This window comes from Asterias amurensis, chromosome 3 (assembly GCF_032118995.1).
Source record: "Asterias amurensis chromosome 3, ASM3211899v1".
In the NCBI taxonomy this organism is placed as follows: Eukaryota; Metazoa; Echinodermata; class Asteroidea; order Forcipulatida; family Asteriidae; genus Asterias; species Asterias amurensis.
The window spans coordinates 25786441-25800404 of NC_092650.1; the positions used below are offsets into that span (position 1 = coordinate 25786441).

At 39.0% G+C, this 13964-nt stretch overlaps 1 protein-coding gene across 3 annotated transcripts; it reads right to left on the reverse strand.

Moving 5' to 3' along the window:
* Window positions 1-1282: 1282 nt before the first annotated feature.
* LOC139934728 (uncharacterized) lies at window positions 1283-10135 on the reverse strand. Of its 3 annotated transcripts, none has more exons than XM_071929113.1 (11): window positions 10026-10135; window positions 8659-8698; window positions 7905-8030; window positions 7520-7609; window positions 6805-7047; window positions 6519-6647; window positions 5657-5746; window positions 4977-5231; window positions 3810-3938; window positions 3051-3140; window positions 1283-2705 (listed from the first exon to the last, which is right to left on the reverse strand). In XM_071929113.1, exons 1-11 carry the CDS (start codon window positions 10086-10088, stop codon window positions 2476-2478), a joined length of 1485 nt encoding a protein of 494 aa, XP_071785214.1. In that variant the 5' UTR covers window positions 10089-10135; the 3' UTR covers window positions 1283-2475. The 3 variants fall into 3 exon arrangements, with proteins under 3 accessions (XP_071785214.1, XP_071785213.1, XP_071785212.1); XM_071929112.1 differs by having other exon boundaries at window positions 6519-6650; XM_071929111.1 differs by having other exon boundaries at window positions 6519-6656.
* Window positions 10136-13964: the final 3829 nt, after the last annotated feature.

Below are 13964 nucleotides of genomic sequence, written 5' to 3' on the forward strand. Positions count from 1 at the left end.
GTTCAAAAGGGAACATGGTCGTTTGGAGGGTAAAGCGGTACGCAACAGGGGTTGCGTCGTAATTTACTCAATTTCTGTGTAAAACGGCTACCCAACTATGCGTCAAATTTCTAACCCAACTTTGTTGTGTCAAAATGTACCCAACAACCGACTACCCATTTACTCAGTAGTTGAGCACCATAACCCCAAGTGTTGAGTAAAAAAGAAGTAGTGCATTTTGGCAGCAAAACGGACACTACTAAAAAATTAAAAAAGCCATATATACATTGAATTGGACTGGACAGTATAATATCCGATTAATATATGGTGATCACAACCCTATAACCACCTTGCATAAAACGACCGGAATGTTTGTGTACATTCAGGGGGTGAAAACGAAAACAAAGTTTTAGCGAGCAGACTATAAGTAACAATCTCTTTTTAGAAGCGGTGTTGTTGGCTCTCAAAAGAGCCGTTTGGTTTTGCCAAACCTGTTATTGACGAAATTGAAGCTGCTATCTACGTATTTCCTGGTGATGCATTTCTCACTTCAACAGACTGTTGTACCTCAAATATAATGCCAAAATTCTCTCAACTGTGGTTAAATGAACATCAGAACATCAACGACCTGCAACATCAGAACTATGTCCACCCCATCCACCTTTGATTGTGACTTGTGCCTGCGACTTGTATACGTCCGTGTGTAATGTGCACGTTGCATTATGGGTAAAATGGCTTCCACGAGGAGCAGTTTACCCAATTACGTGCAACATTTTACCACAAAAAAAGAGCATGTCCTGCTTTTTTTTAGTACGTCGCAAGGTAAACTTGACCCTGTTGCGAGGAAAATGTGTTTTTGTACCCATAAGTTGCTTTCACTGGCGAATTTTTGTATGCAACTTAAAAAGGTACAAATTACCTTCTCGGGAGTACTGGCCAAAAAGCCACATAGCCCAACATTGCGTAAGAAGTTACCCAACTTTCGTACCCAGCACATTTACTCAGCAAGTTTTTACACTTCTTTTTTAGAGTGCTGATTGATTGATTGATTGATTGATTGATTGATTGATTGATTGATTGATTGATTGATTGATTGATTGATTGATTGATTGATTGATTGATTGATTGATTGATTGATTGATTGATTGATATAAAGTTTGAGACATGTATAGTTCTTTTAAGCCAGACAAACGGTCATGGCATTGGTTCCGAAGCGGTGTAATTCGGGGAATGCAGTCTACTTTATAAATGCAATCGAGTAACACAAAGAACAAATTGCAATATCAATACAAAAAGTTACCGCATTTAAGTTTATATTTTATTTGAACTTTACGCTACTATATCATTACATTCGATTAAAAGGTGTATGTAACTTTTGTAGGACAAAAAACACAGTGGCCACAGATTTACACTAAACTTACACAGTTTGAAGATAATGATAGTAGAAAGCTTCCCTGAAAATATTACGTGCTGTAGTTTTTTGGGAAATGAGTAAAACAATGTCATGAAAATAATTTTTGTCTCATGAGACGAAAATTATTTTAAGCATTTACAAACGTATTTTCATGACATTGTTTTACTCATTTCTCAAAAACTACAGCACCTCAGTAAAGTAATATTTGAAGGGAACCTTCCACTATCATTATCTTCAAACCCTGCAAGTTTAATGTAAATCTATGGACATTATGAAAAAGTACCCAAATCCTTTAAGACAAAAGATAACATGTAGTCTACTGCTGTCTTCAATACACAGATTAACAGTAGTTTTTGATGATGAGAGGAGAACACTTTGATATTACCATTATGTTGTTTCTTTATAATCAGAGTTTATGTCTAAGTTGTGTTAAATACCCTTAAAGATGCTATGTCAGACTTTTGGCCCCAAAGATTAAAAAATTGATTGAGAGAATGGTAGTTCAAAGAGTATCACCCGCTCTTACGAGAAAAAGATAAACGATTACTTTCTCGACCCCCATCAAAACACCTATTGAATTTTAAATCAAAATGTTGTGGTCAAACCGGCCCAAAAATCTGACATAGCATTTTAATCTGGGTCACAATGAGGTCTGACTATTTTGGGGGTCAGTGACCTGCAATCTATGTCGAACACAGACGCAGAATTTTGAGTCAAATTCAAGTTTTATTAACTAGTTTTCGGGTCAGACTGGCCATGTAGGTAGTACCTTGGACCGACTAAAGGAACAGGTTTAATCGCAATTTTCTTTAAAGGTAGTTTTTGGAAAGTTTTCACTGTTTATTTTATATTAAAATAATGTTTTGTATATTTGTTTAGAATGCAACGAAAGTAACTATAACAACTATACGACCATCAAAGGGCAAACACAACCGAATGGGTATGCTTTAATATCACGATTGAAACAATACGGCGGCAAGGTAGCTACTTTAGATTGAATTTAAGAGTAATAGTATCAGATATGTTGTACTCCATCCGACATAGGGTGGTCTCTCCATGAAGGGCGTGGCGTTGCTCTCTGATTATAGGACTTGTTCCACCGTCACTTCACACAGCTGTAGGTACTCTCCTTCTTCGGATTGAAGATCAACGCTAACATAGCGCGCCCTCAGCGGTGGGTCACACACGAACTCGATGGTTGCACCTGGTACTGCGGCTTGTTCGCTGGTAACAGACGAGCCACACTGCTGGTTGTTGGTCACCTCACCGCCGCACATTCCAGCACGGACAGCAGCCCCCGTCAAACGCCCGTCTTTAAGGAAATTAATGATCAAGTAATTTGGTGGTTATAGTTTCAAGAGAAATGTATGCAATTGAATCAGATAGCGACGTCAAGACTCCAGACTACCACGGTAAAACTAGTGTTTAGGTGAAACTTGCGGCCTGCAAATGAGGCAGTGGATGTACCACAATGTCATGCAAAACTTTTCTCCGGAAACAGTCTCCATTCCAGACTACATATAGACCCCGGATAATCAGAATCGTTACGACTTAGTACTATTCATTTTGATCCACCCCCTTTAGAGCAGAGATATGTTATTTTACACGACCCGGGAATACAAGTCAGTGTGTCTGTCGAAAATAGAAATTCACTTACTGCAGCAGTCCCCGCGATTGAGGATGGTGACCTTTGAGATGGTGTACGCATCTTCCAGATCAACTCGCCACCAGGGGGCGTTCTCTTTACCTTGGGTAGCGAAATAAAAATTATGTATAATATTATGTAAGGGAAAAAAGCGAAATCAAAAGTATACTTGTCTGTAAAGAAATGACTGGAATGGTTCAATTACCGGTTTGCTTATGAGTGAGCGTCAAGTGACCGGTAAGGTAAGTTCGAACATTCAATTCGGGAACAAGACAGGGTACACTAGGGTCCCTGGTTGGGTAAAGGTGCCAGGTTTGAAAGTGCAATTTAAACATTAATCCGGAGGCCGTTGGTTCGAGTCCAACTCTAGTCAATTTGTCTTTGTTCATCACAAATCATTTAACATTAACACAGTCAGTTTTCCTTAATGTTGTAAGGTGCCCAATAGCGGGTGTCACGGAAGGGCCCTTTTGGGGGTTCTGACAACAACAGAACAAAGTACCCCACAAGGCAGTTCCTGAAACAAAGGGGAGCAATAGGTTGAGCAATGCGGAACCCTGAACCTTGTCCGTATAGGATGTGTGTACCACAAAGTCGTTGTATGTCTGTAAATACGTTAAAATAATAAGATGGGCTAATCAAATTTGAGTCAATCAGATGACATATTTACACAATTCGTCGTAAGGGGGCAGCGGCAGGGTGGACATACTTCCCCCCAAAACAACACCACTCTCTCTAATGACTTTGATCATGATGGGAAATGTGGAATACCTGTGTGTGAACACTTGAAATTAGTGTTAAGCAGGCTATCCTGACTACCGTCTACAGCTTTATCTGATGTTAGCTTTCCATTGAAGTCGCTACTTTGTTCCGTCGGTTTTCCAACGATGTCAAGTTCCGCTTTAAAAGACAAAAGAAAAGTAAACATTATTGGTCTGTTTCCATACGACCTAAGAGGAAAGTGCCGGTGTCCCAGGAGATTCTCCGCCGGAGATTCGATTCGGTCCTCTATCTGGGAAATTAACATGGGTTGGATGAGGAGGATCCAAAGAGGGTACTATCAGTAAACGTTTGTACACGGTTTGCCGAATTTCCGGGGACAGATTCCCCTGCCACACCGCCATCGTGTGCATTGCATTACATTAATAGTGTGACTGTTTTTTATGTTTTGTTTTTTTTAATTTGCGGGATGCCTTGATGAGATCACAGATTGTTTACGGCACTGGATACGTTTGGTATTTTCAAAACATTATAAAATTATATTGGCATAAATAACTTGTTAACGAGCAACGGGGAGCTGCTGTTTGTAGTATAAAACATTGTGAGAAACGGCTCTCTTTGCTGAAGTAGCGTAAAATATAACATTTCTCATTAGGCTTGAAGCCTTTTTCCGCATCTAATAAAAACACACATACTTTGCAAGAGTCTGGAGGTGGTTTGTAAATTTGAACGTTTTGGCAATTGTTATCTATTACTCAATAAAACTAACAGAGCTAAGGTTGAGTGACATTTTTATACATCATTTTAAATGTTCAAACTTTAAAGCCATTAATACACATTCGCAAAGCCAAAAAAAAAAAAAAACACAGATTTACAAAAAACGTACAGGGTTTACAGAAGGTAATGGTGAAATACTTCCCTTGTAATACTAGTCCATGAAATGCTTTACTTTTCGAGAAAAAAATAAAACAATTCTCAATTGTCGTTGTCGAGAATTACGGATTTATTTTAAACACATGTCATGACACGGCGAAACGTGCGGAAAACAAGGGTGGGTTTTCCCCGTTATTTTCTCCCGACTCCGATGACCGATTGAGCCTAAATTTTTACAGGTTTGTTATTTTATATATAAGTTGTGATACACGAAGTGTGTGCCTTAGGACAATACTGTTTACCGAAAGTGTCCGATAGCTTTAAGCACTTCGTAATCATACTTACCCCTACCGATGTCTAACGCTGGAGGACATTCTTCCAAAGGAAGTTCTTCAACCGTCACTTCGCAAAGTTGCAGAGTACCACCTGATGGAATGTTGACACTGATGTATTGCGCCCTCATCGGTGACTCACAGTTGAATTCGATGGTTCCGCCCAATGGTGAGGCTTGTGCAGCCGTCACAGCCGAGCCACACTGGTCATTGGTTAAGACGTCACTGTTCAAACCCACCCGAACAACGGCATTCGTCAAACGGTTACCTGTTTGTGGAAATCAACAATAACTCAGTTAGCTGCTTTGATACGGGGCCCAAGTCCTCATCCGCAAGGATATAAAGACAGGTACTTGCTTTCAAGACGAAGTGATTTTATTGGATACAATAGTTTCATGGATAAACGGGCAGTAACATGAGCTTCCCGTAGCTGTGTTTTGATAGGTCGAGGTGATGCGACAAACATCACCTCGGGCCAATCAAAACACAGCTTAATGTTGTCGCTGCAGTGTCCACATGATTGTACAATAATGTTTTAGTATGATGGTAAAGATAGGATTCGACAGTGTGTGATATGAATGTAGGTGAATAAAGGTGCAGAAGGGCGGGGATTGGCGTAGGCTTGAAGCTATTCTCTGGCGTTATTCAGGAGCCTCGTAGTGTGACGTCATGTGTTCATGTTATGTTACTTACTGCAGCAGTCTCCACGGTTGAGAATGGTCACTTTAGCAATGCAGTGTTCTGCTCCAAGATCTACTCTCCACCATGGGTTGGCTTCTTCATCTGTGATCCAAACAACAAAATACAGGTTAAAAAGATATTGCACTAAAAATGTTCCCTGGTGGGGTCCAGATCTTTAAAATTAAGTCTCTTCTGGGGTTATATGTCTCATTGTCTGAAACACACACACACACAACGGGCCCTCGTAAGCTAACCTTTTAACCCCATTTTGGCGCAAAACAAAACAACAATTTTGATCCGAATTTCGGTTGTGGAAATGTAGCTATAATTGTATGGCAATCTGAATATAGAGGGCAGCAGATTATATAGAGATAGAAACGTGAGCCGATTATTCGAGAGTTGCCTCGGCATAACATGTATTAGTGTACGGCATCCGTGCATTCAGCAAAACAAAAACATCATCATCTTGGCTTGAAATTCTAATAAGAAGTATCATTCGTACCTATCGACCAAATCGTGACCTATTCAAACACAATCACGTGATCACATACATTACATACAAACACCTGACTTTGAGGATCAGGTGTTTGGAGTCCAGTAGTTGATTACAACTATTATTCTCCGTTCCATAGAAATCTCTTGAGGGGTCCAGATTGAACAAATCATTCTCCCAAAGTGGGGTTCGTTGTTCCGCATTGTCTGGAAACCAACCAGTGGGCCCCCCGTAAAGCCACACATCAGTTTGGCACACAAACAATTTACTTGAATTTCGGTTGCAAGGAAAGTAGTATTACATTCAAGTAAATTTACCTAATTTTAAGACCTGACTTCGAGCCCCCGCCCCCTCTGTCTCGGCAAGTAGTGACATACTTACGAGTGTGAGAGCAGACGCCGTTTGGGTAGAGTCTGGTGTCCTGACTCCCATCTACAGCTTTATCTGACGAGTACTGGGCCAGGTATGTTGTACTTTGCTCGGTCGGCATCCCAACGATTGGCAAAGGTGCTGCCTGGACTAGAATGAACAAGAAATAAATACATATACATTTTGTATATTTTACTGAATAAAACAGACAGGAATAAAAGGTGGAATGACGTTTTTTTGTCTATCACCTAGCTTTTTTTGAAAGTTTAGAACATCGAAATGATACTTGGAAACTAACCTACTGGTGGGGAACACACTTCCAAAGGAAGTTCTTCAACCGTCACTTCGCAAAGTTGCAGAATACCACCTGATGGAATGTTGACACTGATGTATTGCGCCCTCATCGGTGACTCACAGTTGAACTCGATGGTTCCGCCCAATGGTGAGGCTTGTGCAGCCGTCACAGCCGAGCCACACTGCTCATTGGTTAGGACGTCATTGTTCAAACCCATACGAACAACGGCATTCGTCAAACGGTTACCTGTTTGTGGAATTCAACAAAAACACAATTAGCTGCTTTGGTATAGACTGGGCCTCCGGTCTTTATCCGCAAGGATGTAACGACAGGTACTTGCTTTTAAGCACCATTGGTTTCATTGAATACACTAATTTCAACGATAAACGGGTACTGACATGAGCTTTCCATAGCTGTGTTTTTATTGGTCGGAATGGTGAAACACCAGCTGACAAACATCACCTCGGACCAATCAAAACACAGCTTAGTTTCGGTTGTCTGTACATGCAGTGTCCACGTGGTTCAAAATGTACAGGAAAGTCACGTACTTGCAAGTAATATTGGTAAGTAAAGTAGGATTCGTCTGAGTGTGAAATGAGTGTAGGTAAAATGTGCATAATGGATGGGGAATGACCTGTTATGCTATATACCACTATTTGGCGTTTTTCAGGAGCCTCGTAGTTTGATGTCATAATTATGTTCAGGTAATGGTACTTACTGCAGCAGTCTCCACGGTTGAGAATGGTCACTTTAGCAATGCAGTGTTCTGCTCCAAGATCTACTCTCCACCATGGATTGGCTTCTTCATCTGTGATCCAAACAACCAAACACAAGTTAAAAAGATATTGCACTAAAAATGTTCCCTTGTGGAGTCTAGATTTTAACAAATAATTTTCTTTTGGGTTCCTATGTCTCATTGTCTGTAAAACACACACACACACGGACCCTCGTAAGCCAACCCTTTATACACGATTTTGGCGCAAACAATGACAATCTGGAAAGAGGGCAGCAGACACCATACATATTGAATATAGAGGTTGAATTTTAAGACCTGATTTCAATCCCCCGCCCCTTTCTGTCCCGGCAAGAAGTGACTAACTTACGAGTGTGAGAGCAGACACCGTTTGGGTAGAGTCTGGTGTCCTGACTCCCATCTACAGCTTTATCTGACGAGTATTGGGCCAGGTATGTTGTACTTTGCTCGGTCGGCTTCCCAACGATTGACAATGCTGAAAAAGAAAAGTTTTACTCGTAATTACCACTGGTATTACATGTCGAGTTTGAATACAATTTTATTTATTATTTTTTTTTTTTTAACAAACGGGAAACACAAAGTCAAGCTTTAATTGTTACTGTGGTCATCACTCTCGACCACTCTCACCATACTTGTATTGTTATGTAAAATTCATTCTTTTGTTCTTCCATTTACTTTGTTACTGTGTGTTCCCGCTGTTGGAGTACAGTTTGAGTTAACACACACTGAGTTAATATGTGACATGTTCATCGGGGATAAAGGATATTAATGTTGTTTTTAACCCACACACACCGATATGTGTACACAATGAGTGTTCTTATAAGTTCTCTTCATAAAGCCATTATGATTTGAATATCTTGCCATGCACAGGTAAATGAAATTCATGGATAAGATCATGAACGTTCATTATCACCTCCCCTTCTTTGCTTTTATTGAAACAATTCAAGTTAAAAACAAAACAAAACAAAAAACTTGTTAAAAACCATTTAAAAACTAAAATATAAATACACACAATGAAAACAGTTAGCCATCAAATCAGTTTTATAATAAAAAGTCAAGGCAAGTCGTTGGGTTAAATTATTATGATTGTTAAGAATACATACGTGTCAACACATCGTTCGCTGATACAGGGTTTCCAGAAGCCTTTGATAAAAAAACAATAGAGTTACAAAAATGTATCGGTTAATATAGGTTTTCTCGGTCAATTTCGGAAATTGAGCAGCCAATTTAACCACCAGCCTATTTTATTTCGCACGAAATCGAATGCTACTAAAATAGGGTCATTCGATTTCTTTTTAAGAGTAGTCAAATCTACTTTTACGTCATTCGATTTAACACAACAACCATTCAATTTAACAATATTCATCGAAGCTGCATGCAAATTCGCAGGAGTGTTTTTGAGGCGTGTGTTTAGTCATTCAATTTCATTTTGAGGCAGTCAATTCTGATATTTGTGCAGTCTTAAAAACGCTTGGTTAACTTGTTGTTTCCTTATACGAACATTACAGGCATGCGGTTAATTTGTTTGCACTCTTGAACATAATATGCCAAGATGTCTGGCACGCCAACAGATGGCTGGAAAAAACATTTAAAAAAAAACACCAAAAACAAAAAAAAAAACACTCAAAAACATTCAAATGTCAGGTCTTGGTCAGTTAACCATTGAAGGTCTCCCGAAAACAATAAAGAAGAAAACAACCGTTATTGGGCCCAAGGTAAAGTCTACTGGAAACATAAAATTAAGAAAATAAGGTTCGCTCGATTTAAAAGTGAAGGTACGAAACGGTTTGCCTTATACAGTTTATCTGTTTATTCGTATTTCTTTAGTCGTACTTATTTGAATCCTCGGTGAGCAAAATTGATTGCCTCTTTACGAAATTGAAAATGATTAAATCAGCAAAATCTCTAGTCGAACCAGCTTTGCTAAATTGAATGACGATTGTGTGTCATGAAAAATAATGAATGTGCTAGGAACTTGAATACCTCAAACGAAATTGAATGACCGAATTCTGAATTTGAAACGCAGTAAAAACCGGAGAGGCAAAATAGCTTTAATTCGAACGCATTAAAATTAAATTGGCTGCTCATTTGCCGAATTTGACCGAGAAAACCCATATAATTAAATAAATAGAACTATTAATGAAACCATATTCTAACTAAACATTTCTGATGTTTAAGAATAACATACAGAATGGAGCACATTCGTTTGTTTTAAATAATAATTCGCATTATGATCAGTCTTCAGTTACGATTTTTGTTTATAATCAATTGTTTTGCTTCATCATATGAATAAATTTGCTACAAAAGTGCTGTTAATTGTATAGGACTGTTGTTAATTTTAAGAACCTATTATTTCTTTGCCAAGTTGCTTTTGTTCAGTCTTTTTTATTGTTGCAGCGTGATGTTCTTTGAAGCCCGAATAAAACAAAACAAATAAATAAATAAATAACTATCATGACGACTGACTTACCGCATTTACCGTCACAGAGGCAGCATAGGCGACCACCAACCACAGAAGAAACACTCGCGCCATTTTGGTTACAGCTAGTTAGCACTGTGCACTTCAGAGATCGTCGAAGCAGTTGTAAGATCTCACGAACAGGGTTCCATTTTTATAGTCTTTTTGCTTTGCGAATTTGTTAAGCTAACATTGGTTATTAATAAAATATTAATAGCAGTTTTTAAATCGATGAGTATCAAGATAATAATAGCCTTAATATTCTGACAAATGGCACGATTGACAGCTCGCCCAACCCTCAACTGACAGGAAGTTGGTGCCTCAATAAATAATCAAATTAGACTATATTGGTTATCAAATATTAGTCGATGACAATCAAGGGGTTAACATGGTTTCGAACAAAAGTTTATCAAAGGTTGGCTTAAAAAGTAAACATGAATTAAATGAAAACTTCACCTGGAGAAACGTTGATCAATATTTACCCATAACAATCCACATTTAAGCAGCAAACTTACTTGGCACTTTCAAACCATTACTTTAAACCTATCTGTTTTGTCAAGCTCTATATAATGTAGGCCTAATTATAATTGTTATTATGTTTTATCTCACCGATGGAAATTACGCTGAAATGTTGGTTAAATTATTTTTGGGTTTGTTTTCGAAGGGAGTTGTTCAGCATACTATAGTTGTTGGTTGCTTGGTGTCAACAAACTTTTCCCAGTTAAATTGATAAATTCTTATCGATTTTCTCGATTGATTGGAATTGGTGTTTTACTTTCGTTGAACTCGTTGTTTAAATTTGTGTCCGTTTTGGTTGTGTTTGCTGTGTCATCACACAGGATCTACATCCTAAACATGTTGGTTTCACCTGACATACATTGCTGTTAAAGGGAAACGTTGCCTTGGATCGGTCGAGTTGGTCTTTGAAAAGCGTTTGTAACCGTTTGTTATAAAATGCATATGGGTAGAAAGATGTTTTAAAAGTAAAATACAATGATCCACACAAACATTGCACGGTTTTCCTTTTACCTCGTCGACTAACACGGTCGGCCATTTATGGGAGTCAAGTTTTTGACTCCCATAAATGGCCGACCGTTTTAGTTGGCACAGTAAAAGGAAAACCACGCAATTTCGAGGCAAACTTGTGTGGATCATTGTATTCTACTTTTAAAACATCTTTCATACCATATGCATTTATACAAAAAACGGTTACAAACGCTTTTTATAGACCAACTCGTCCGATCCAAGGCAACGTGTTCCTTTAAAGGGTGGCTGCAGTGTTTTTTTTTATTTTTATTTAAACGATAAAACATGAATTTTTAAACCTGAAATATTTTTTTAACTTTTTTATTTAATGCGCAAGCATTTTAAAAGTGGTTTCCAAGAGATCAGGGGAACCCACCCCGCCTGTAAAAGGGAGCCTTCATGTGACGTCACGTCGGGAACCCGAGCCGTCGGGCATCCAGGCTGTGTGCATATAGAGACGTGTGCATTGTGTGGCCTGGTACCTAGGCGCGTGTAGTTAGGAACCAGACCCTTTTTGCCGACGGTATGTTTGAATTCCCGACGAGACGTCGAGGGTAGGGGGCGGTAACAATCCACAAAAGGGGGGGGGCATGACTTATTCGCTAATTACGCAAGTGAGATATGTCGGGGAAAAAAACAAAGGAAGATTAAGTGCATACTTAATCAGGTTTATGGAACACGGGAACCATGCGTGCATCCCTTACAGTTTGTTTACAAACAGTAATACAAAGTGTAGCGTGTTTGTTTTTACATCGCGATCCCTGAGTAGACAGGGTCATGTTGAGCAGACAGGGTCACGGTGTGGCTTGTGTCTAGCGGACCGCGCCACTACGCCATCGCCTCTGATTGGAGGAAAGTTTCCTACATAGCAACAGCATTGGCTGTGCGCAAAACTCTGTCTTTCTGCGCCATTGCAACGAAACACGAACACGACAGTCAGGCTGCGTGTTGTTTTCCATCACCCACCTCCACCCCATTTTCTACCGCCTTGTTTTTTTCTCTTGGTTTTTCTCCATCTCTATAGGTTTGAGATGTCCGTCTGATTTTTGTCGGGCGTGTTTTCCCCCTCAAAAACAGTAGATTTAATTATATAAGTAATTCAGTGTAGCCACTTGTTAATTGAGGTTTATAATTTTTGGAATCGTTATGGAATAGGTTTATTTCATATTCATAGTGTTTTTTGGAGAGCAAGGGTCACACCAAAGTTTACATTTAAATGATTCAGTGATATGCTTTTACTGGTTGCTAACATTATGGACAAAACATTTGGAAGTTTTCCGTTTGAGAATTAATGTTACAATGGTAAATTAATATTAAATAAAAATATAAACAAATAAATAAACAGGACTCCTAAACCCAGAAGAGTAATGGTGCAAAACAACGGTGTTTAATTTTTGTGTTTTGGTTCCGTAGGGCCATAAAACACATTTTATTGATGTTCAATACATATATAAGAAATAAATGACAGCAAAATTAACTGTTTTATTTTAATTTACTGCAGCATCCCTTTAATGTCAATACGGTAAAAAGTTCGAGTCTGGAATCGGAATCCTCTATTTGGCAGAAATAATACTATAAGTGTTACCGGTGTTTTTACCAATTATGGTACTCATTCTTAGACACTTGAAAAAAAAAAAAAAACAAACAAACAAACAATTTGTCAAATTTATTTTGAGGAAACGAAACATTGTTTCGAAGAAATATGTTTTTGTATAGTTTAGAACACCAACATGGTGCTGTTTATCCCCCATTCGTTGGTGAAATTAACACCGTGTCGGTGTTGTCACATGTGGATACCAATAGAATAATTTTAACACCCCAGTTTTTGCGGTGTAATAGAAATGAGTAGTTAAAGGAACACGTTGCCTTGGATCGGCCGAGTTGGTCTTTGAAAAGCGTTTGTAACCGTTTTTTATAAAATGGGTAGAAAGATGTTGTAAAAGTAGAATACAATGATCCACACAAACATGCCTCGAAATTGCACAGTTTTCCTTTTACCTCGTCGACTAACACGGTCGGCCATTTATGGGAGTCAAATTTGTGACTCCCATAAATGGCCGACCGTGTTATTTCGCAGAGTAAAAGGAAACCACGCAATTTTGAGGCAAACTTGTGTGGATAATTGTATTCTACTTCTAAACCATCTTTCCAACCATATGTGTTTTATAAAAAACGGTCACAGACGCTTTTTATAGACCAACTCGTCCGATCCAAGGCAATGTGTTCCTTTAAAACTTCCACCCAGATAGGCCAAGTTGTAAGCTGGGCAGTGCTTTTTCAAAACTGAGAAGTCTCCCGAATTTCGCAAACAAAATCTCCTCCGTGGCAGTAGAATATACATCAAGACAATCCTGAAAGATTATAATCTACCTAGCAAGTAAATACACACATGGCGTATCCAATAATACCTCACCATACAATGCCTCAATTCCCACAAACAAAGACTTCGTTAAGCCTCATTATAACCTCATTTGGGCGCATGTATTGTTTTATTACTGCACATTGAACACAATCATGCAGCAAATGTCAGTGTATTATCATCCATAGCAACCAATAAGATGCGATAGCTCAAAGTCAAAACGATGGGTATACTCATCACTTGACGTAGACTTGTGGACAAGTCGTTCAAGGCCTAAAAGTTATAGTGTTCCGACTCACTCCGCGATTCCCGCAAAACTGACGATATTCTCGCGAGTCTGCTGTTCATGGTTTCGAGGGACTACTCTCGCAGTGTCGGGGGAGTTGTCGGCGGCCAGCAGCTTCGCGCGAAAGCAGTGATCTCACGAGAGCAGTTTTCGATCGCGTTTATCTGAATAATTACGACACCACCGTCACGACTCGACTATTTCACAGCGGCAGACCATAAGTCTAGACTTGATTCGTCTCAGTATTGAGTCAATGTTTTTGGCTAGCTGTACTCAAGTT